At 37.3% G+C, this 21,829-nt stretch overlaps 2 protein-coding genes across 2 annotated transcripts; one reads left to right on the top strand and one right to left on the bottom strand.

Annotated features, from left to right (window-relative positions):
* Nucleotides 1-543: 543 nt before the first annotated feature.
* LOC107784911 (GDSL esterase/lipase At4g28780) lies at nt 544-3,906 on the top strand. Its single transcript, XM_016606109.2, has 5 exons — nt 544-862; nt 1,433-1,560; nt 2,103-2,345; nt 3,029-3,281; nt 3,592-3,906. The coding sequence occupies exons 1-5, from the start codon at nt 613-615 to the stop codon at nt 3,819-3,821; spliced, it is 1,104 nt and encodes a 367-aa protein (XP_016461595.1). The 5' UTR covers nt 544-612; the 3' UTR covers nt 3,822-3,906.
* Nucleotides 3,907-8,682: 4,776 nt separating this feature from the next.
* LOC142173464 (uncharacterized) lies at nt 8,683-13,096 on the bottom strand. The gene is made up of 9 exons (XM_075239061.1): nt 12,770-13,096; nt 12,338-12,643; nt 12,110-12,277; nt 9,962-12,049; nt 9,717-9,901; nt 9,430-9,629; nt 9,125-9,213; nt 8,944-9,036; nt 8,683-8,787 (listed from the first exon to the last, which is right to left on the bottom strand). The coding sequence occupies exons 1-9, from the start codon at nt 13,094-13,096 to the stop codon at nt 8,683-8,685; spliced, it is 3,561 nt and encodes a 1,186-aa protein (XP_075095162.1).
* Between the last annotated feature and the right edge of the window lie 8,733 nt (nt 13,097-21,829).

Genomic DNA, 21,829 nt, shown 5'->3' with positions numbered 1-21,829 from the left:
TTCTAAATAGATAATATGGTTCTTATCCATATTTGACCCGTTTTTAAAAAGTTCATTATCCAACCCATTTTTTAGTGGATAATATGGGTGGTTAACTATTTTCTTTTAACCATTTTGCCACCCCTAGTGCCGGGATAACTTATACCTTCTTTTTACAAATTATGCAATTGTCATTTTTAATACAACATATCAAACAGTGGATAAAAAGCAATACCAGAATAACTGATCCCAGCATAACTTATTTCAGCATAACTTATTCCAGTATAAGCCGTATTCAAACCAAACGACCCCTTAGAGTTTGCTAGTACTATAGTACTTGTAGCTAGCTATATGCTCAATTGTCAATGGCATGGTACAGACTAGACATGAAGTAATTACTCCAAAGAAGGTCGTAAAAGCAGTTGTTAAAGCTTGTTCTTTTGCCCAGTTAGCCCCAGAGTTTACTCACTCTCATGCTTTTGGAAAGCTACCTATTTATTATGCTTCAACCAACAACGGGAAAAACAATCCAATACCACCTGTATAAATAAATGCCTCAGTACTTCATTCATTTGCATTAAGCATTTCCCAAACACACATACACACACATACACTTTCAAGTAGTAGTTCCCAATGGCTAATTTAGGTTTTGCTACCACCTTGGCTATTTTCTTAGCCATGGTTAGTACTGCAACTTTTGTAACATACACTGAGGGTGCTGCTCGTGCTTTCTTTGTGTTTGGTGACTCTCTTGTTGACAATGGCAACAATAACTATTTGGCAACTTCTGCACGAGCTGATTCTCCACCTTATGGCGTTGATTATCCCACTCACCGTCCTACTGGCCGCTTTTCCAATGGCTTGAACATTCCTGATCTTATAAGTGAGTGTCAGACTTCATTTCTTTCTTTAATTTGTCTTTGTGTGAAAGTAACTGCTAAACTTATAACCTGGTCAAACTGGTTTATAAGCATATTTTGGCTTATTTACGAGTTTGATAAACACATAATGCTTATACGTCAAGTGTTAATAAACTAAAAACAATCAAATTAACCCATAAGTTGGTCAACCCAATTTATGATTTTTTAACTTATAAGCATTTTTGGTTTCACCAAATTTTTTACTATTTATTCTTAATATTTTTTTTATTCTTAATATACCTTTTCAGAAGCAAAACCTGAACTTCCACTTCACTCCATATCCTTCTTCTTTTTTTTATATAAAAATACTTTTAGATTTATAATTATTGTTAAAAATTTAAGGATATTTTGGTCAGATCAGTATTTTTTTGCCAAAATATATCAACTGTTTATTATTAATTTCAGCTCTTGATACAAACACGTAATTCACTTTTCAACACTTAAAAAACTTATAAGTTACTTACTATCAGTTTTCCAGACGGGCTCTAAATCTTTTACTATTTTTTTTTTATTATGGAAATGTGAATGGATAGGCCAACAGCTTGGTGCTGAGCCAACATTGCCGTACTTGGACCCTGCGCTTACAGGAGATAAGTTGCTGGTGGGAGCAAATTTTGCTTCAGCTGGAATCGGAATTCTTAATGATACTGGGATTCAGTTTGTAAGTCCAAATATTCTGAATGTTATTTTTCAAGTCCTTTTTGGCTTTTGAGGGAAAACTCATTAAGAGCATAGCAGAATTGACACTCTCTATCGTAAGTTAAGGGGAGCCTTGGGATCAATAAACGGGAAAGTGGTTATACGGTTATAAAAGCAAATTTAACTAATGTACACGGCCAAAGCAAAATGTTATAATCAGTTGTCTGCTTTATTTTATTATAGTTATCTTTAGATGATCTAATTATGTAAAGAATATTTTATATAAAAGTTAAATTCTTTAAAGACTGATCAAGATAGATATTTCTTCCTGTAATTAATGGAGTGTTTTCCAACCCTTTTTTTCCCGTGAAGTTTGATGTTGAAGAGGCAACATGAGAGAGACCACTCCCCAAAATTATCAGCTTCCAATTTTAATATGGTTGACACACATTTTTAAATCTTGCAAACCATTGAACCTAGTTAATTAACGTGTTTAGTTAATTTGTATTTGCTCTTAATTTGGTTAAAGTAACTCTAATTGGGGTTTGCTTATATATATAATAGGCAAATATAATAAGAATGCCGAGGCAACTAGAGTTGTTTCAAGAGTACCAGCAGCGGGTGAGTGCTCTAATAGGAGCAGAACAAACTCAGAGGCTAGTAAATAATGCGCTTATCCTCATCACTTTGGGTGGCAATGACTATGTCAACAACTACTTCCTCACACCAGTTTCCGCCAGACGTATTCAATACAACATTCAGGATTACTCTCGTTACCTTGTCACAGAGTACCGCAAGATCTTGAAGGTAATGAATTAATTACTATAAGAGAACCAGTGCCAAATGGCAATTATTGGGCAACTTTTGACTTAATTGTTTTCGTAAGTTTAAGTCAATTTTGACTACCTTCCATTTCAGCTTTTTACCAAGGATCTGTCTTTTACTCTTTTGTAACGTAAAAGATTGAGTAATGAACTAGAGTTCTTTCCTATTTTTTTTACCTAAAAATTTGAGAGTTCAAATTATATAAACTATTATTACTCTATTTTTCATGTTATTAGATCATGTTGGTTATAAACAGTTACCAAATTAATTATTATTGTATATGAGTTTAAGTAATATACACTATCAATGTAAAGATTTTTTACGATAATATATTACATTTATGTTGTAGCAAATCTTATTTTCACAACTATAATTTTCACATCTTAAGAGGTGTACCTGCAGATTTCCTTTGAATAACTTGATAGTATAAAAAATTCTTTACCTTGGTGTATATAACTTATATGCGGATAACCTTACTTGAGATGTAAATTATCTATGCACAAAACTTAAACTCAAAATATCCACCATTAGACATATATAGTCATTTTGAACTCGTTCTCTAATCCAAAAAGGGGAGAGGAAAATGGGCTTTTTTTTTCTTTCTTCTTCTTGATAATGAAGTAGAAATTGTTGAGCAACTAGAACCATTGAATAATTATGTGCAGAAACTAGATGATCTGGGAGCTCGAAGAGTGCTAGTGACAGGAACTGGACCATTGGGTTGTGTCCCAGCTGAGCTAGCAATGAGGAGCTCAAATGGGGATTGTGCAAAGGAACCTCAGCAAGCCGCAGCAGCTTTCAATCCACTCCTTGTCCAAATGATTAAACGTCTCAATCAAGAACTTGGCTCTGATATCTTTGTTGCTGTTAATGCCATGGAAATGCAGAACGACTTCATCAACAATCCCAAAGCCTTCGGTATGCTTACAAACTATCAACAAGTAGTTACACTTAGATCTTTATGATAATTATTACTAACTAGATAAAAATCGTAACTAACATGTCACAAGACATTTTAAAAAAAAACAAAAATGTCACAAGAGATTAAAATGCAATGCCAATATAAAATAAAATAAAATAAAATATATATTGTCAGTCTATATAGAAATTAAACATTTTAATGATTATCCTTCATGTAAACCAAAACAAATTACGATAATCTTTTAAGCAAATTAAATTAACTAATCAACAAAGTTTATACGGAAAAATTATATAATATGTTGAACAGGTTTTGTTACATCAAAGATAGCATGTTGTGGACAAGGTCCTTTCAATGGAATTGGACTATGCACAGCTGCATCAAATTTATGCCCCAACAGAGAAGAATATGCGTTTTGGGATCCTTTCCATCCATCGGAAAAGGCGAATAAGATCATTGTTAAAACAATTTATTCTGGTTCGGACAAGTACATCACACCTATGAATTTAAGCACCATTATGGCCATCGATTCTGTGTAGTATATATGTACTACTCTAATGTTTGATAACAATGAAACAATATGTATTATGCAATGTTCTACGTTGTCTTACATTTTACCGTTAATGTGTTTTCTGTGTACTCTATACGGGTCAGAGTGCTAGTTCGACGCTCTTCCATCTTTAATTCTGCAACTTTGTTAAATATATAACCCGAGCGAGAAAAGGATATGGCAAGTGTATTTTGTTAATTACTAATATATACAGCAGCTTTACTTGGTTTTGTTCGACATTATTTCTTGTTTAAGTGCATGACCGGAAAAGTCCTGTGGTACTGTTGTGTCAGCAAGCAACTGATTTTTAGTAGTGCTTAAGTGATACCACTAAGGAGTGTGTTGGGGAAGATAAGATCCCTTTAGTGTAAAGAATTTCACCGTTATATATTGTGAGACATAAACAATCTAATTAAAAATTCGACCTAAGTATAGAATGGTGAAACTTAATAATCTTTATAAAATATCAAATGGCATTACTTTAATCAAGAAAATATACATGAATCTATGAAGAATCGATAAGTCGTTTTGAGTACTAGCCTTAATTTCTGTGTTCCGAGACCTCTCATAACTTCATTTGATGTTATATGACTTGTGTGTGTGGTCCGTGTCGTTTTCGAAAAGTTTTTATGTGAAATTTAAAGAAAAAGTATTTTTTGACTTAAAATGAGGTTTGAGTTGACCACCTGTGGGATTTTACTAAGTTGTTCTTGTTGTTGTTGTTGAGTAGACCACGGTCAACGTTTTTGGTAAACGACCTCGAATCGGTGTTTTGACGATTTCGGTAGTTTCTTATGATGTTTTTGGACACAGACGCATGTTTGGTTAGGGTCCCGGGTGACCCGAACGCGTTTCAGTGCATTATGTGAAAGAATGTGAAAAATGAGTTTTAAGTTGAAATCTTGAGTTTTGATGATCGATTCTTGTTATTTGATGTTATTTTGATGGTTTGAGTTAACGAGCGAGTTTGTATGATATTATTACACTTGTGTTCATGTTCGGTTTGGAGCCCGAGGGGCTCGGGTGAGTTTTGGATGCACTGCGGATTGATTGGGAATTGTTGGTGCTCAGTAGTTGCTGATGCAAAGTTGCATGTCTCGCATTTACGAGATCCTAATCGCAATTACGAGCCACGCATTTGCGATGTCAGGCTCGCAAATGCGATCATGGGTTGGGGGCTGGCACTTCGCATTTGCGAAGTAAAGTTCGCTTTTGCGAACGTAGCTAGGATCGCATTTGCAATCTCAGAACCGTATTTGCAACAGAGTACATAGTGAGAACAATTTCGCATTTGCGAAGCATTGCTCGCATTTGCGAGTGATATGTCGCACTTGCGACTTCTGTGGGTCCGATGCACTAATCGCATTTGCGATCAGTGTTTCGCAATTGCAACGTCTGCGACTGGGTAAAAGATGAAAAAGTCGGGACTTAGCTAATTTTACACCATTTTCAACCCTAAATACTCTAAAGGCAATTTTTGAAGAAGATCTTCTTCCCAAATTCATTGGTAAGCAATTATAACTAGCTTTCAATCAATTTTAACTACTTTCCCATGAATTTCATCATCAAATCCATGAATTTCAAGGTAGAAATTGGGGATTTGGGGTACGATTTAAGTATTTTGTGAAATTGAGATTTAGACCTCAAATTTAGGTCGGATTTCGAAACAAATCACATAACTGGGATCGAGGGTGAATGGGTAATCGGTATTTGGTCCGAATCTCATATTTCGACCAAGCAGGTTCGGAGTTGATTCTTGTTGACGTTTTTCAAAATTGATCAAATTTGATCATTTTTCATTCATGGGTAGTTTCTAAAGCTTATTTTGGATTGTTTGATCGATAATTGGCTAGATTTGGTTGGCTTGGATGCTTGTTCCAAAAGAAAAGCCATTGCTGGTTGTGATTTTATTGCGGAAAGAGGTAAGTATCGTGGGTTACCTTGATATGAGGGAATTAAGGTAGAATCCAGCCTATTTTCTATGTGAATTATGCGTTGGAGGGGGGAGGGGGAGGGGCGTATATACGAGGTGACGAGTGCATATGTGTTGGCCATTGAGATAAGCATATGGGTGAAATAATTATTTTAATTATACCATATTATTTCCTTTACTATGCCTTCCATGCCTTAGATGGATTGCTCACTCCTTGACTAGTTGCTTTCAAGTTATTTATTATATTGAATTGTTAATATATTGGGTGTTGAGAATGTGAAACTTGTGATTGGTTGTTGACCCTAATTGTGAAAAATTCTCATATGACGAGCGGATTTCAATTTTATTATTGAAGTTGAATTGCTTCCCACCTTACTTGGTATTGTGTTATTGTGAATTCTTGGTGAGGAAGAGTGAAAAGTACGAAGGGTGTTGTCGTACCTTGTTTGCATATTGATGTCATATTAAAGCACAAAGGGTGATATCGTGCACTTGCTTGCTATATTATCATTATCATATGAGGATGAGAGTAACAACATGAAAGGTGATACCGTGCACATGCTTTAATTATACTACATGGTGAGGATGAGAGTAAAAGTACGAAGGGTGATGTCGTGCACTTGCATTTATGATATATGGTGAGTATGAGAGTAAAAGCACGAAGGGTGATGCCGTGCAATTTGTTGACTTTGCTTGATTTGATATTTGAGTTGTGAACTTGAGTTGATGGTTTCGGTATTTATTTTGGAAGAGGTTTTCTTAGTGATTCATACTTTTTGTTTCCACTGGTTTCCCCTTTTCTATATGTCCCTACCCTATTGTTACTTTTGATGCTCTATTTGTTTTTTGCATGGTTATATGAATATATGCACAAGTATATATATATATATATATATATATATATATATATATATATATATATATATATATATATATATATATATATATATATATATATATGCACAACTGCGGCCTCGGGCCCAAGTATACCCGTTACTACCTCGTCGGGGTTAGGCTCGACACTTACTGAGTACATTGGGTCGGTTATACTCATACTACACTTCTACACTTCTTATGAAGATTTTGATGGTGGTACAAGCGATGTCCTAAGAGGCACTTAGCGGATACCAGATAGTGATTGGAGGTTGAGTTGCACCCCATTCGTAGGCCCTAGGGTCATTTTCCTATTTTTTTCTATATTGTTTCCATGTTATTTTGGACAGTGTTATATTTCCTTCAGAACCTTCTATTTAGCTGGATCTAGACGCTCATGTGCTCGTGATACCAAATCTTGGGATGGTTTACATTATGTTATGGATCAATTATCATATATTTATTGCTTTTCTTTCTGTATTATCTTGTTGTGTTGTCTTGTCTAGCAAGCGATGTTAGGCGCCATCACGACCCGGTTTAGTTGGGACTTTGGGCCGTGACAAGTTGGTATAAGAGCACTAGGTTGCTTAGGTCTCACGAGTCATAAGCAAGCTTCGTAGAGTCTTGAGGATCGGTACAGAGACGTCTATACTTATCTTCTAGAGGCTATAAAGCTTTAGGAAATTTCACCTTCTTTCTTTCTCTATCGTGCGACTTTATTTTATCATTGAGTCTGAATTATTCTATTTGTATTCTCTCATAGATAGTAAGGATACGTACCGCATCAGTAGCTGATCAGGAGTCGGAGCCCCAGGTTGCAGTCACTACCAGGGGTAGAGGCCGGGGCCGAGGTAGAGCCAGAGCTCAGCCTAGAGCACGTGCAACAACAACTATGGCAGAGCCTCAAATCGAAGAGGATGAGAAGATCCCTGTTTAGATTATGCCGGTTGGACCAGCTCAAGTCCCAGAGGGTTTATTGCTATCTCGGTACTTCAGGATGCCCTAGTCCGACTGGTTGGTATTATGGAGAGTGTGGCCCAGACCGGCGTGTTCCCTATGGCACCAGTCGTCTCTCAGGCTAGGGGAGGAGCCCATACTCCCGCTACTCACACTCCAGAGCGGGTTTTGTATAATATTTTGCTGATTCATGTATCCTCTAAACTTAGAGGTAGGCTTAATTAATTCCTCGAGAAACATTTTACGTTGCTAAAATAATTTCTCAGAACAGTGTCTAGAACGACTTAAGCCCATTCGTGTATTTCTGCTGACAATATTATTGCAGTCTTATTTTTAACATTTTTTGCTCTTATTTCCTACAAATAGATCCTATGCATAGTAAATTTGGATTAGCTGAGCCAGATCTATCGTATTAGATGATTATACTCAAAAATATCTCAAATCAAGGTAGCTGCCCTTTTTGGCTATGCTTCTATGATGCGACCTTCTCTATATTACTCCAATTTATTGCTTTTATTTTAAGCAACTATACCACTCGGCAGCCATTGCCTAGTGGTTAATATATAAATAAAATCCCAAAATGGGTCCAAAGCTTACAAGATGTCCAAACCAAAATAGAAGTTGCATGAAGCTACTAGCTATTAAAAAGATAGAAAAACTAAAATCTAATGAATTAGCTATTACAACATGATAAGTTGAATGCTTCCTTCTCCTATTAGTGTATGTGAATCCAATTGTCATTGAAAAATACCAAGCAGCACCTATCAAGCTCTCACCAGGCGCCAGGGTATACTGACCATAGGCTAAAATGAATTTCAAACATCTCCACCACAGAGTTGAAGCCAGCATAGTCTTCCAAGTGTAGCTACTATATGATCTCCATATGCAGTGGACTGATTTTGTCCAAGTATTAATCATGTGCTCACTCATTAAAATTAATGTGTAGAAGAGGAGCCTGGCTTTAGACAGGCTTTGCAAGGCAAAAGCCAGGCTTGAGCTGGCTTTAGGCAGGATTTGCAGGGCAAAGGCCAGGCTTGAGCTGGCTTTAGGCAGGCTTTGCAAGGCAAAAGCCAGGAATGAGCTGGCTTTAAGCAGGCTTTGCAAGGCAAAGGCCAGGCTTTGAAATTGTGCCTTTTTGCGATCTTGTAAGCTCAGATCCTTCCCTACTAGAACCTTTAATGTAGACATCATTCTAAACATTGCTAAACCATCCTCAGATTGAACATTAAAGCATGTTAATACCACTGAGAAATGATTCAACAATCTCCAAAAATACCATATGATGGGTTCAACATTTTCCTTAGCATTTGGACATATCAGAAGTAGGATAAATTGTACCATCCCACACCTTCTTATCGCATTTTTTCTGTACACTATCAAAGCACATCCAGAATGAGCATGGGACTATGCTAATACCATTGGAAAGTACCTTAATAGCATACTGAATGAGACAAAGAAACATGCATGTTTGTGCAGAGTCCAATCCTGTGAAGCCATCAGTCAGGGGTTCTTCTCTTTGCTATCCTAACCCTAAGGTTAGGTGATTGAGATTTGTCTAGATTGATCAACCTCTTCCCTGCACTAGGCAGTTCAGAGAATGAATGAAACTCAGATGTACCTGTAAAAGAGAAGACAATGTTAGCTATAAAATCTTCCACTGAGTTGCCTTCTCTTAACACATGTTGAAAGATCACATTGAAGTTGTCCTTCATCCCTATAATTTTCTTCACATCCTGTGCAATTACCTAAGGGGGATCCCATTCCCCTTCTATCGCCTTATTCATCACCAATGAATCAGTCTCCAATATGAGAGGGTGAAGATCATGCTCCACACAGTATTCCAACCCTTGAAAAATAGCCTTAGCTTCAGCTATCACATTAGTTGTCACTCCCAGGTATATTTCCCTAGCATACACCACACCACTTTCATCATCCATCACACAAAATCCTAGGGAGCTATGTCCAAGATTTCCCTTTGAAGCTCCATCAGTATTACATTTGTGCCAACCATGAAAAGGAAGCTGCCATGTTACTCTTGTAATGATCAATATAGGTTTATATCCTTCAAAGTATTGAATCATGTCTGGCCATAACAATGGAATATTAGGGATCCAAGCTTACCTCACCCTTGCCAGTTGATGCAATGCCCTATTTATCTCATGAATCACCCTATTTGTGGACATTGAACCACCATGTTTACCTGCATTTCTTCTCTTCCAAAGCTCCCAAGTGATGATAGTTGGTACTGCTTGAAATAGTGGCTTTAATTTTGGACAACACTGAGCATACCACCAATGCCTTATAATCTGCTTCAATTAAAACAATTGCACAAAAATTCCAGCAACCCCCATGAACAAGTTCCATACCTTAGAGGCAGTAGGACTTGTGACAAATATATGCTCAATGGATTCCTCTTGGGGATGCTGACAACACCAACACCTAGACATCACCATTTGCCCTTGCCTCCTCCACGTGTCATCGGTGGCTATTTTCTGCCTCCACAATCTCCACAAGAAGAAGGATATCTTGAATGGCAAACCTTTAATCCATATTAACTTGAATTCCTTATTAGGATCAGCCCTATGCCTTAATATTTTCCAAGCACTGCTAACACTGAACTTGCCTGAAGGAGTTGGCATCCAATATGTCCTATCCCAATATCCCTCACTGCCTTCATAATGCACATTTAGCTTTATATGTTCTGCAATTTCCTCATTGAAAGTTTGATCTAGCAGTTGATCATCCCATGCTTCCCCTTGCCGCAGTTCTGCCACCTTTTGAAGATCTTCATTGATTGGAAAGTCTTCAGGTAATACGTGATAAAGTGCATCCAATCCAGTCCAATTTTCATGCCAAATATTAGTTGTTCCACTCTTCAATTCCCATACGATCTCATGTTCTACTTCTTCCCTAGCATTCAGCATTTGTCTCCAAACATGAGACCCTCCCCTAAAATGCACCACTATTGGTAGCTCCTTCTTGCAATACTTATTGCACATGAAATTAGACCACAAAAATTTTGTGGTCCTAAACCTCCACCATAGTTTAGCAAATAGTGCCCTTGAGACATCATGTAAGGACCTAAAACCTAGGCCCCCTTCCTCTCTAGGAAGGCAAAGATTTTGCCATGAAGCCCAGTGTCTGCTTCTCCCTTCTTCCTTTATGCTCCAAAAGAACCTAGCAAAAGTCTTATGTAGATGCCCCAGGATGTTGTTTGGTGGATCAAGGACTGATAACATGTGAACTGGCATACTTTGCAACACACTAGAGATGAGTGTTGCCTTTTCTCCAAATGACAGCAACTTTCCTTTCCATGAATGCAATTTAACCTTCACCTTTTTGATAAGATCCTCATAATAGTCCTTCCTCCTTCTAGTGTAAAAAATAGGACACCCTAGATATGTGAAGTGGAATTTACCTCTTGCAAATCCTGTAATAGCTCCAACTGCCTGAAACAATCCATTAGAAACCTTTGAAAACATGTAGTATGAACTCTTATCTTTGTTGATCATCTCACCTGATATCTTCTCATAGTTCCCCAACACTACCATAATCTTGCTCAAAGAGGGAGGATGAGCAGATGCAAAAATTATCATATCATCAGCATATGCCAAGTGGTTTAAAGGATCAGACAACTTAGGCATTCCAAATCCCACAAATGACTTGTCTTCAAAGAGCTTATTCAAAAACCTGGAAAGTACCTCAGCTGACAGAATGAACAATGCTGGAGATAGGGGATCCCCTTGTTTCACACCCCTTATCGACTTAAAGAACCCCGAGGACTGCCCATTCACCAATACTGAATACCAGTTATTTGACATCAAGTTCCACACCATGTTGATGAAGTATTCAGAAAATCCCATCTTCCTCAGAACATGCAATAAGTACTTACATGAAACCCTATCATAGGCCTTAGCCATATCAAGCTTGATCACCACATTAGCTGGCTTTCCCCTTAACCTTATGTCAGTGATAATTTCTTGAGCCAATAAGATTTTCTCAAATATACTCCTACCCTTTACAAATCCAGATTGATTAGGAGTTATTAGAGATGGAAAAAAACTCTCCAATCTATCATATAACACCCTAGACAAGACCTTGTTAATGAAGTTTCTCAAACTAATAGGTCTTAAGTCAGAGAAGGTCTTAACTCTAGGTTTCTTGGGCAGCAACACTAGATTGGTGTGAGTGATGGATTTAGGCAATGCAGCTCTTCCATAGAAGTGTAGCACCGTGTTGTGTTTATCAGTACCAATAACATCCCAGCATGTTTGATAAAACATGTCAGTGAATCCATCAGGACCACTAGCACTCTCCCCACTAAGCTCAAAAACCGATGCCTTTACTTCTTCAATTTTTAGCAATCTACTAAGTTCCAAATTCTGATCCATAGTGACCATTGAAGGTACATTATTGAGCAAGGAAAATTCATAAGCATCACCTTCATTTGTGAACTGTTTTTGATAGAAGTCAACTGCAGCTGTAGCCAATTGCTCCTAGTCTTCAATCCATACCCCACTACCACTTTTGATCCTCTTCAGTTGCAATTTCTTTCTTTTGCCATTGACATGATTGTGAAAGAAACTTGTATTCCTATCTCCTTTAGCAAACCAAGTCATCCCAGCTTTTTGCTTCCAATACTGCTCCTCAATACTCAAGTATTTCTTCAATTCAGATTGAGCCTTTTGAAGCACAATCCTATTCTCAATTGTAGGCTCTTATTCAAACAATATCTCCTTCACCCTAACAATGTCCTCCAAAATAGCCAATTGCTTGAAGATATCACCAAATGTTTCCCTACTCCATTTTGAGAGTGCTGCCTTCACCCTCTTGATATTCTGCTTGAACATCAAAAATGGATCCCCTATGAAATCAGCTTCCCAATTCTGCCTCACCACATCCATAAATGTAGCATGCGTAGTCCAAAAGTTCAAGAATCTAAAAGGCTTGACAAAATTGGTTATCTGCACCCCATATGTCATTAGCAATGGTGCATGATCTGATCCAGTTCTGATTAGATGCTCAACTTCAATAGTTGGCAACATGTTCTGAAATGGAAAATTCACAAAAATCTTATCCAATCTCTTGAATATACACTCAGCATTGGATCTCCCATTCCACCATGTGAATGGACTTCCTTTGTACCCTTGCTCAAACAAACCACAAGAGTTTACACAAAATGCAAAATCCTCATATTCATGAGGGTGTACTAGAAGTCCCCCTATTTTCTCATCTTCATGCAATATCACGTTGAAATCCCCTCCTACCAACCATGGTAATTCCATATCACTTGCTAAGTAATATAAGTGATCCCACAAATCCAACATCTTCATTGCTGAACATTTTGCATAAACAAATGTCATCATCATGTGCTGCCCCAGGTCATGGTGAAACACTCTCACAGTCACCTGTTGCTCAGTATCCTCCACTAATTCCCATTCCACTACTACATCGAAGAACAACCATATTTGCCCATTAATATTTGCATAAGCAGTCTCCATATTCAACCTCCTTTTATATCTATCAATGAGTCCCTTCTTTTAAAAAGGCTCCATCAATGCAACTACACAACAATTATGCTCCCTATTCATGTTGATCACCCTAGGAAAGTCCTGTTGTGTATTCACAGACCTTATGTTCCATATTAATGTTTTGATCATCATCATTTAGATAGAGAAGCTGCCCTCCTGGGCATTATTCTTGAAGGTTGTGGTGGATCTTTACTCTTATTCTTCTTAATTTTTTTTACCTCTTTTAGCAATAGTTGTGGGTGATAAATCCCCTTCTCTAGCCACTTGTTTGAAGTTTTCTGCAGTTGATTCATCATCTCCTTTATCCTCCATTGGATTTTGTCTCAATATGTCTTCATCAATTGGTGTCACATTGTGTGTAACTAAATCATGTAAATGTTGTAGATGAGTCTTAAGTGGAACATTAAGATGTAGATGCGTAATTTGATCAGTGCCAGATTCCATAGGCACTTCCTCTATTTTCCCAGATGCTCTTGGAACAATTGCCCGCTCATCAGCCTGTTCATACTCCTTGAATTGTAGCTCATAGACACTGCCTAGCCCAGGCGTTACTGTAGCAGTCTGCTCTGAAAGCACTGTTCTAGTGAGATCACCACCATTCCTATTGCCTGAAATTTGGTCTGAACCCATTATATCATCCCTAATCTTCACATCAACATCTCCATCAAGTTTGTTCTCTGATGCATACACCGGAACACCATCTACATAGGCCAAAATCTCTCCAGTTGCACTAAGGTTGGGGTTTACTGTAGCTGCCTCATCAGGTGAACCCGGCTTTAGGCCTGGCATCGCCAGCCTAACGCCTGGGAGCCTGGATTTAGGCTTGGCATCGCCAGCCTAACGCTTGGGCAGCCTGACTTTAAGCCTGGCATCGCCAGCCTAACGTCTGGGGAGCCTAGCGTCGCTAGCCTAACGCCTGGTGAGCCTGGCTTTAGGTATGGCATCGCCAGCCTATCGCCAGGTGAGCTTGGCTTGTTATCCTTCTTCACCTTGTCTTCTGTTGTCTTAGTTATGCCCACCTGATCATCCTTAACCTCAACTACATCGCTCCTTAAGACCTTTGTAGAATTTACCTTACTAAGATCCTCAATCTGCCCAGAATCTTTAAATGTTTGAGATGGAATCTCATGACAATATTGGTTTGTGGTCACATTGAGTTGTTTTAGCTCCTCTTTGCTAGTCCCAAACCTTCTATGAACCCAGTCAATTATGGACTGAATCCCAGAAGTAGTAGGACCATCTTTAGAACTGAAGACTGGTTTTCCCCCACCAAAACCAGTTGGTTGTTCTCGTTTATATCACTCCGTTCCTCCTCTAATACTGCAAATTTATTCCTTGCTTGAACCTTGTTTGTTTGATCTTCTTCGACCTCCACCAGTGCAAAGTTATTAGTAGTGTGCACCTGCTGTACACAAGCATTCACTGGCACGATTGCATTGCCAGTTTTCCCTTATACCTGGGTTTTGTTATTTTTGTTGGTTCCCCGATTATCCCGAACTTCCTTCCACTGTTCACCTACGTTCCTGACTACTTTTCCACTCGTGAAAATCTTTAAAGGGGTAGTGTGATTATTGGTTTTTCCTTGTTCATCAGCAGTAGTATTCCAGTTGTTCGACTCAGCAAGATCATTCCTTTTCTCGCTGCATCGATTCTCAATAAGCTCAGGGTGCAAACGCCAACATTTAATTTCATCATGTCCTTGTAGTTTACACTCCTTATAATATTTTGGTAGCATGTCATACTGAATTCTCACCCATTTTGTTTGAACACCACCAGTAGCTTCATCATCAATATCCAATCGCACCTTTTTAGGTAGTTCTGCCAACAAATCGACAAGAACTTTTACCCTTGCGCAACTCGGCCTAGTTTTGTTTGTAGTTGCCGCGTCAAGACACACTGGCCTTCCCACAACTATAGAGAAAGAACACAGAGTTTACTTTACAAAAACGTAAGGCAGCAGTCCAGGAAAAAAAATCCACGCCATCGCCATTGGAGTTTCTTCACCTGCCTTAAATTTTGCATCGTAGATAAGAGTACGCAATTGGTATCCGTACCCATCTTTGGCTTTGATGTAGTACGTACTCTTCGATGTGAAATCGAAGAAGTCTTGCCATAGAGTTAATCTAATTAACACATGACGATCTCTATGGAATCCGATATTACACTCACCTTTAATACCACGTTGAGTTGGAATTATTCGGCGAAGCTCATGAATATCTGGAGATCCATATAAAAGCTTGCCAATGACAGCATATTGGAGGCCTTCAATCACGTTCATTCGATCTACTTCTGCCTCTGTGAATTTAACCACTGGTTGGCCATTCAAATACACTGCTCGTCGCAGTGGAATGGGTTGAATTGAAGCTGCAGCAGTAGCCATCGCTGGAGGATTTAAAGAATTTGGTTTCAAAATCTTAGAGTAATCTAGAGGAGTTGGGTTGGAGTTAGTTGTTGTATGTTGTTGTGCAACATTGGGGGAGGGCAGACCAGCCAGAAAAGATGGTTGGTCGCCGGCCATTGTAGCCATTGAAGCCTAAAGCTCCAGCTTGTCCGCGATGAACAGTAACGAAGTCACTGTTCAGGGTATGGTTTGCCACTGTTCACTACTACAATAACGGCGGAAATTTGAGAGAAAAAATTCTAAAGAGAGAATTATTCTATTTTCTCCAATTTATTGCTTGTGACTGGGTTTTGCACTTTTTCCTTTTTCTTAAAGGAGCTCTTCAAGTTAAATTCAAAGTTGTTCTTGGGAGCGGTTGCTAGGGGTGGGCATAAAATCTGAAAAATTGAATTTCGAACCGCACTGAATTAATTCGGTTTTTTCAGTATAGTTCGGTATTTCAGTATAACGGTACGGTCCTCGATATTAGGATCTTGAAATTTCGGTATACCAAAATACCGAATTTTAAAAAAATTTCATGTAGGACCTATACTGCCCAGCCCAAGTGTTAATGTTGTATCTCTACACTGCCCGTCCCAACCCAATAAGACTAGGCCCAATTTCCTTACCCTATTTCCCTAGTTTCACTTCACTATAGGAATTTGTAATTAGAAACCTAACCTATACTGAAGAGATCGGCTATGAGAGAGAAATCAGATAAGTGAGAACTAAGAAACCTAAGTACTGGAGTGCGATAGAGACGACGTCGCAACGACTTCACGACCTCGGCGCCGATGAATCTCAAGTGTGACTGCTGGTTTCCTCATTTTTTTCCTTCATTTTTCAATCCCTAATTCTTCAAAAAGGTTCATAATTTTTCATTCTTCAATCTTTAGTTTTTTTATAATAATAGTTGTACTGTTAGAGAAGAAATATTATTTTAGTAAACATCTCAAAATTTCTTGACTACTGTATATGCCAGATTTATTATGAAGCTTTAAGCACCTAGTAATTAAAATATAGAGCTGGCTTTCTTTGCGGCGGCAGGTTGGGTGGGAGATGGGGGTTGAATGATTCATCTCAAACTTTATTTTGAGCTATTGATATCGTGGTCAAGCTTTTTGTATAACAAAGTGCACATTTTTAATTCAATAAGACCATTGTTATTCTTATTTCCAAGTCTTTGTTCCACATCATATGAAGGGAAGATAGTTAGACATTTAAATTGAGATCTGTTCGGGTGAGTTGGTTTAGGCCCAGTTCAATGACTTTTGATGAACTTTAACTCATCATTTTTAACTCACTAGATTTATTGTAAATGTTGTAAATAGTTTTCCATTTAAATTTCTCTATTATTTATGAGTAATTGGCTATATTAAGGTTTATGCCACCTTTTAGGATCATGTAAATGATCTTTCCTTTATCTTTTACAACACATAATGTATTATACTTATGATGTTTACTTTCCTTTTGAACGTACTGCAAAACTTCTCCACTCTGCTGCTTTGGAATAGCAAAGCTCACTACCAAACTGGAGACTAAGCTGGTACTCATAATGAATGAATTAAGGCATGCATGTAAATTATAATGTGCTTGAAGATGTGCACATTTTCTATATTTTATGGGTATTAGCACGAGAGATGTACAATGTACTTATGTCATCTTTTGTGCTTATTGAATGCCCTATTATTATGCATATAGAACACTTTTAGTTAGTTTGATTATCTTCTTTTATATCAATTTGGATCATTTTTTCATATCATGGTATTTTAATCCACTCCACGCTGAAATAATGAAGATCTATGTTATTCAAAGGCTTACTTCTTTCCCTGATTCCAATTTACTGTTGTTTGCACTTAAGAGTGTCCAAACAATGACTTTACAATTTACTAAATATAGTAAATGCGAATGTCATCAAAAGTCATTGGGCATAAATCTAGTGAGTTAAAAATGATGAGTCTGTTCCCAAAAGTGTTCAATTCTATGAGCAAGTTCTCAATTTGTTAGCAACTTAGCATTAGTCTCAATTTGTTAGCATTAGTCTTAATTTGTATTTATATTTATTTTAATTTTGTATAGATGGAAGATGAAAGTAGAATAAGTGATGACGGTTCAACTGAAAGACCTATTAATGAAGATAGCAACACCAACACAATTAATACTCAAGGTTCTAAGAAAAGAAAAGCCATGCAACCTAGATCCGAAGTTTGGCAATATTTTGATAAATTTGAGGTAAATGGGGTCAGTAAAGAAAGGTGTAGATATTGTAAGCAAGCTTATGCTGCTAATACATTTAGGAATAGAAAAACAAGATTGAAAAATTATTTGACTAGATGAAAAGAATACCCACCTAACATTGATAAAGATAATAGTCAAACAAAGATAAATTTTCAATCTTACCAAAATGATGGAGGATCACTTTGGAAATTTGATCAAGAAGTTGTTAGGAGGGTCTTAATTGAGATGATAGTTACTGATGAACTACCATTTAGCTTTGTAGAAAAGGAAGGCTTTATGAAGTTTATGAGAATAACTCAACCACTATTCCGTCTTCCTTCTCGTAGAACAATAAATGTGTCAAGCTCTTGTTTGTGTTCAAGATTGGCTTAGAGAAGAGAAAAATTATATTAGTGTTGAAGAAGACTGGGAGTATCTTGAGGAACTCGAGCTTGGTAAGTTTTAATATTTTATGTGTATTTTAGTTCAAAATAATATATCATACTTGTTTATTTGTATGACATATTTGGTCGAATTATCTTTAGATATAGAAAATAATTGAAGCACTACTAGCATTGTTTGATGTGTAGTTGCAACTTGCAACTTGAGTGGTAAGTTTAGTACTCTATTTGTTTGGTGATATACTTTTGTAGTTTTTATCATCAAAAAATAATATTCTAACTTATGATTTATCTTTATTTTTTATTAGGTTCAAGTGCAATCATGCCTCGTGCTCCTAAAGTACACTCTCATATTTGGAAACACTTTGAGGTGATAGAAGATAACAGAGAAGTTCGCAAAGTTGAGTGAAAGTATTGTGGTCGAGTCTATAATGTTCATCCAAAGAGGGATGGCATATTTTGTTTAAGGAAGCATATTAGGCGTTGTCTTGAGCGTCTTCCTGAAATCCATATTTAAGAATTAAGACTAAGTTGATTCGAGACTATTAGTGTAAACTTGAATTGAGGGATGCCCTCTTTGTTTTTGTTGTACTGTGTTTAATTTTGCTGCTACTTGTTAGAGTCTCTGTTTTTGTTTAATTCTGTTGCACTGTGTTAAACTTGAATTGTGGTTATTTGAGAGTTAGACAGAATTGGCAGATTTGAATTGTGCATTGTTGCACTCGTTAAACTTGAATTGTGCACTATTTCACTCGTTATTTGTGAGTAGGGCGAAAGTTCGTCACATAGTGTTGCTGCCTTGCTTGCTTATTTCGTGATTATTTAGTGTTGCTGGCTTGCTTATATTAAATCGAAATCGTATCGAAATCGTACCGAACTAAAATAAAAAATATCGAACCATACCGAAATAATTTGGTACGGTATTTGGTATACACAATTGATAAACCGAATACCGAAATACCGAACCAAAATTTTTAAATACCAAACCGAAGTACTGAATGTCCACCCTGCCGGTTGCTTCACCTAATTTTCGAACTACTAACTTTTCCTAATATTCAATTGGACACTGCTGCAAATTATCCAACCGATCTACAGTAAATATATGGACATGGATAATCTATTTCAGTTTCTAAGAAAAAATAAAAAAAATTAGAAGTATTAACCTAAATAGCCGCAATTGCCGCACATTCAAGCACTTATACTAAAAATAGTCTGCAGATGTACAATATATATAATATTCATATGTAACATGAGAATAACCCTGTATAATCAGTGTGTAATTTATATACCGACTAAAAAATTAATTAGTGAATTTGGCTAGCTATTTGTGTAAGGACCCCATAAAATTATGGACATGATAGAAAGGTGATTAGATTTGGAATTTTTAAATTTAAATCATTTTGGCATATAAAATATGATGTTACTTCCTTTGCTTCTTCTTGCTATAATTTTTGAATTGTCATACTTCAGAAACAATTAAAATGATTTATATGGTGGACCAACTAATTTCTCATTAAGGTTTAGTTAAAATATTAATTGAGTGTTAGTTATTATAGCATAACAGGAAAAACTCAGCCGGGAATCGAACAATATAGCTAGTGATACTATGGTTCAATCGATCGACTTATGGTCGTTTAACCATTGTGTCAACAGCCAATTAACTTGTGGATGAAATAGTTACAAATCTGTAACGATCGATCATTTTATTTTCTAGATTCTCGTTCCCTTATTTAATACTTCTCATATGTGATTTTACTATTTTATGACCGGGGATAATTGGTTTAGTTTTGGAAGGGTTCGGGTTGAATTCGGAACACGTAGTTCCATAATAGTGACTAGGCTATCCAAGTTTGACTTGAATCAACACTTTGAGTAAACGACCTCAGAACCGGGATTTAAAGGTTCCAATAGGTTCGTATGATAATTTTGGACTGGGGCGTGTGTTCGGATCGAGTTTCAGATGATCAGAGAGCGTTTTGGAGCTTAATGTTGAAAGTTGGCATCTTGAAGGTTTTAGAGATTCCTAAGTTTGGTTTGAAGTAGAATTTGGTGTTATCAATGTGCGTTTGGGATTCCAAGACTTGAAATAGGTTTTATGGTTATTTGTGACTTTTGCGCAAAATTTGGTGTCATTTCGAGTTGTCTAAGCATGATTCGTTGCATTCGGAGCTAGTTGAAGAAGTTTGAAGTTCAAAGGTTGATTAATTTGGTTTGAGAGTAAGATTCTTGGTTTTGATATTATTTTTTGTGTTCTGAGACTTCGAGCAAGTTCGGATTATATTAATGAACTTGTTGGTGCATTTGGATGGGGTCCTGAGTGGCTCGGATGTATTTCGGACCACCCAGAGTTAAGTCCAAAATGGCAGATTTTTTGGTGTTGGTTTCCTTCTTCGTAAACGCGGAGAGAGTCTCACGTTCGCGGTGAAGGATTTGGTCTTGGAAAAATTTTGTGCTTCGCGCTCGCGAAGGTGGGGTCGTGTTCGCGAAGCTTGGGGGCTATGAAGCTTTGCGTCCGCCAAGTGTAGAACGCGATCACGAAGAAGGAACTGGAGCTGGGGGATGTCAGGCCATAGGACTTCGCGTTCGCGACGGGCCCTCCGCGTTCCCGGATGGCCATCGCGATCATGTGGCTCCTATTCCATTGGCATAGAGGAAGTTCTGGACGTTGGCAGCTTTGCCTTCGCGATCGCGACGGGACTTCCGCAATCGCGGAGAAGGAATACCTGGGTAGAACCTTGTTTTAAAATCGGGACATAGGCTCATTTTTCCCATTTCATATTGGTTTGGCCAATTTTAGAGCTTATTGGAGAGGGATTTTCACCTAGCATTTGAAGGTAAGTGATTTCTACTTAATATGAGTTTAATACATGGTATATGGATAAATTTTAACATAAAAATTACAGAAATTATGAGATTATGTTGAAAAACCTAAGGTTTGGTAAAAATGGTATTTGACCACGAAATTGATTATAAAATTGAGTATAAATTATATATTTGAGTTCGTAAGGTCATAAGTAATATTTTTCTACAAAAAAATTCGGAATCCAAGCATGTGGGCTCGGGGGTACTTTTTTGAACTTTTCGAATTGGGTTAGAAAATTACACTAATAGATGAATTATGATCATTTGAGTATATATTGATTAGTTTGTACGATTTTTGATTAGTTTCGGGTTACTCGGCGTTGTTTTGAGGCTATTAGTGTGGTTTGAGGGCCGAGTAGAAGATTTGGAAGCAAGGTAAGTCTCTTGCATAATCTTGTAAGAGAAAATTATCCCCGTAGGTACTTTAATTATTATTTGCTACTTGTTATTGGGGCTACGTATGCACGAGGTGACAAGAGTCCGTACGTGGCTAAAATCATATTTATGTCCGGGTAAACTTAGGACTTTATCATGCAATAATTATATTACTCGAACTCAACTTGTTAGTTTAATTACTTATATTTATAATTGAAATTTGATTAAGGGGGTCATGTTAGGACGAGCTTCATTACCTTGAGTTTGTTTTGGTGGAGTACTGGATTGTTGGTGAAATCATGTCTTCTTTATTTGTCTATCCTTGTGTTGTAATTGTTTGACCCATAGTTCAAAGAGTTTCTCCATTTCTTGTGGATCGGGTCGTACGCCTCGGCAGTGCTATGAAATAGCATTATTGATTAGAATGTACGACCTCGGCAGTATATTTGAGATGCATCTATGGTTCGC

This window comes from Nicotiana tabacum, chromosome 19 (genome assembly GCF_000715075.1).
Source record: "Nicotiana tabacum cultivar K326 chromosome 19, ASM71507v2, whole genome shotgun sequence".
NCBI lineage: Eukaryota > Viridiplantae > Streptophyta > Magnoliopsida > Solanales > Solanaceae > Nicotiana > Nicotiana tabacum.
This window is presented reverse-complemented; position numbering and strand designations above follow the sequence as displayed.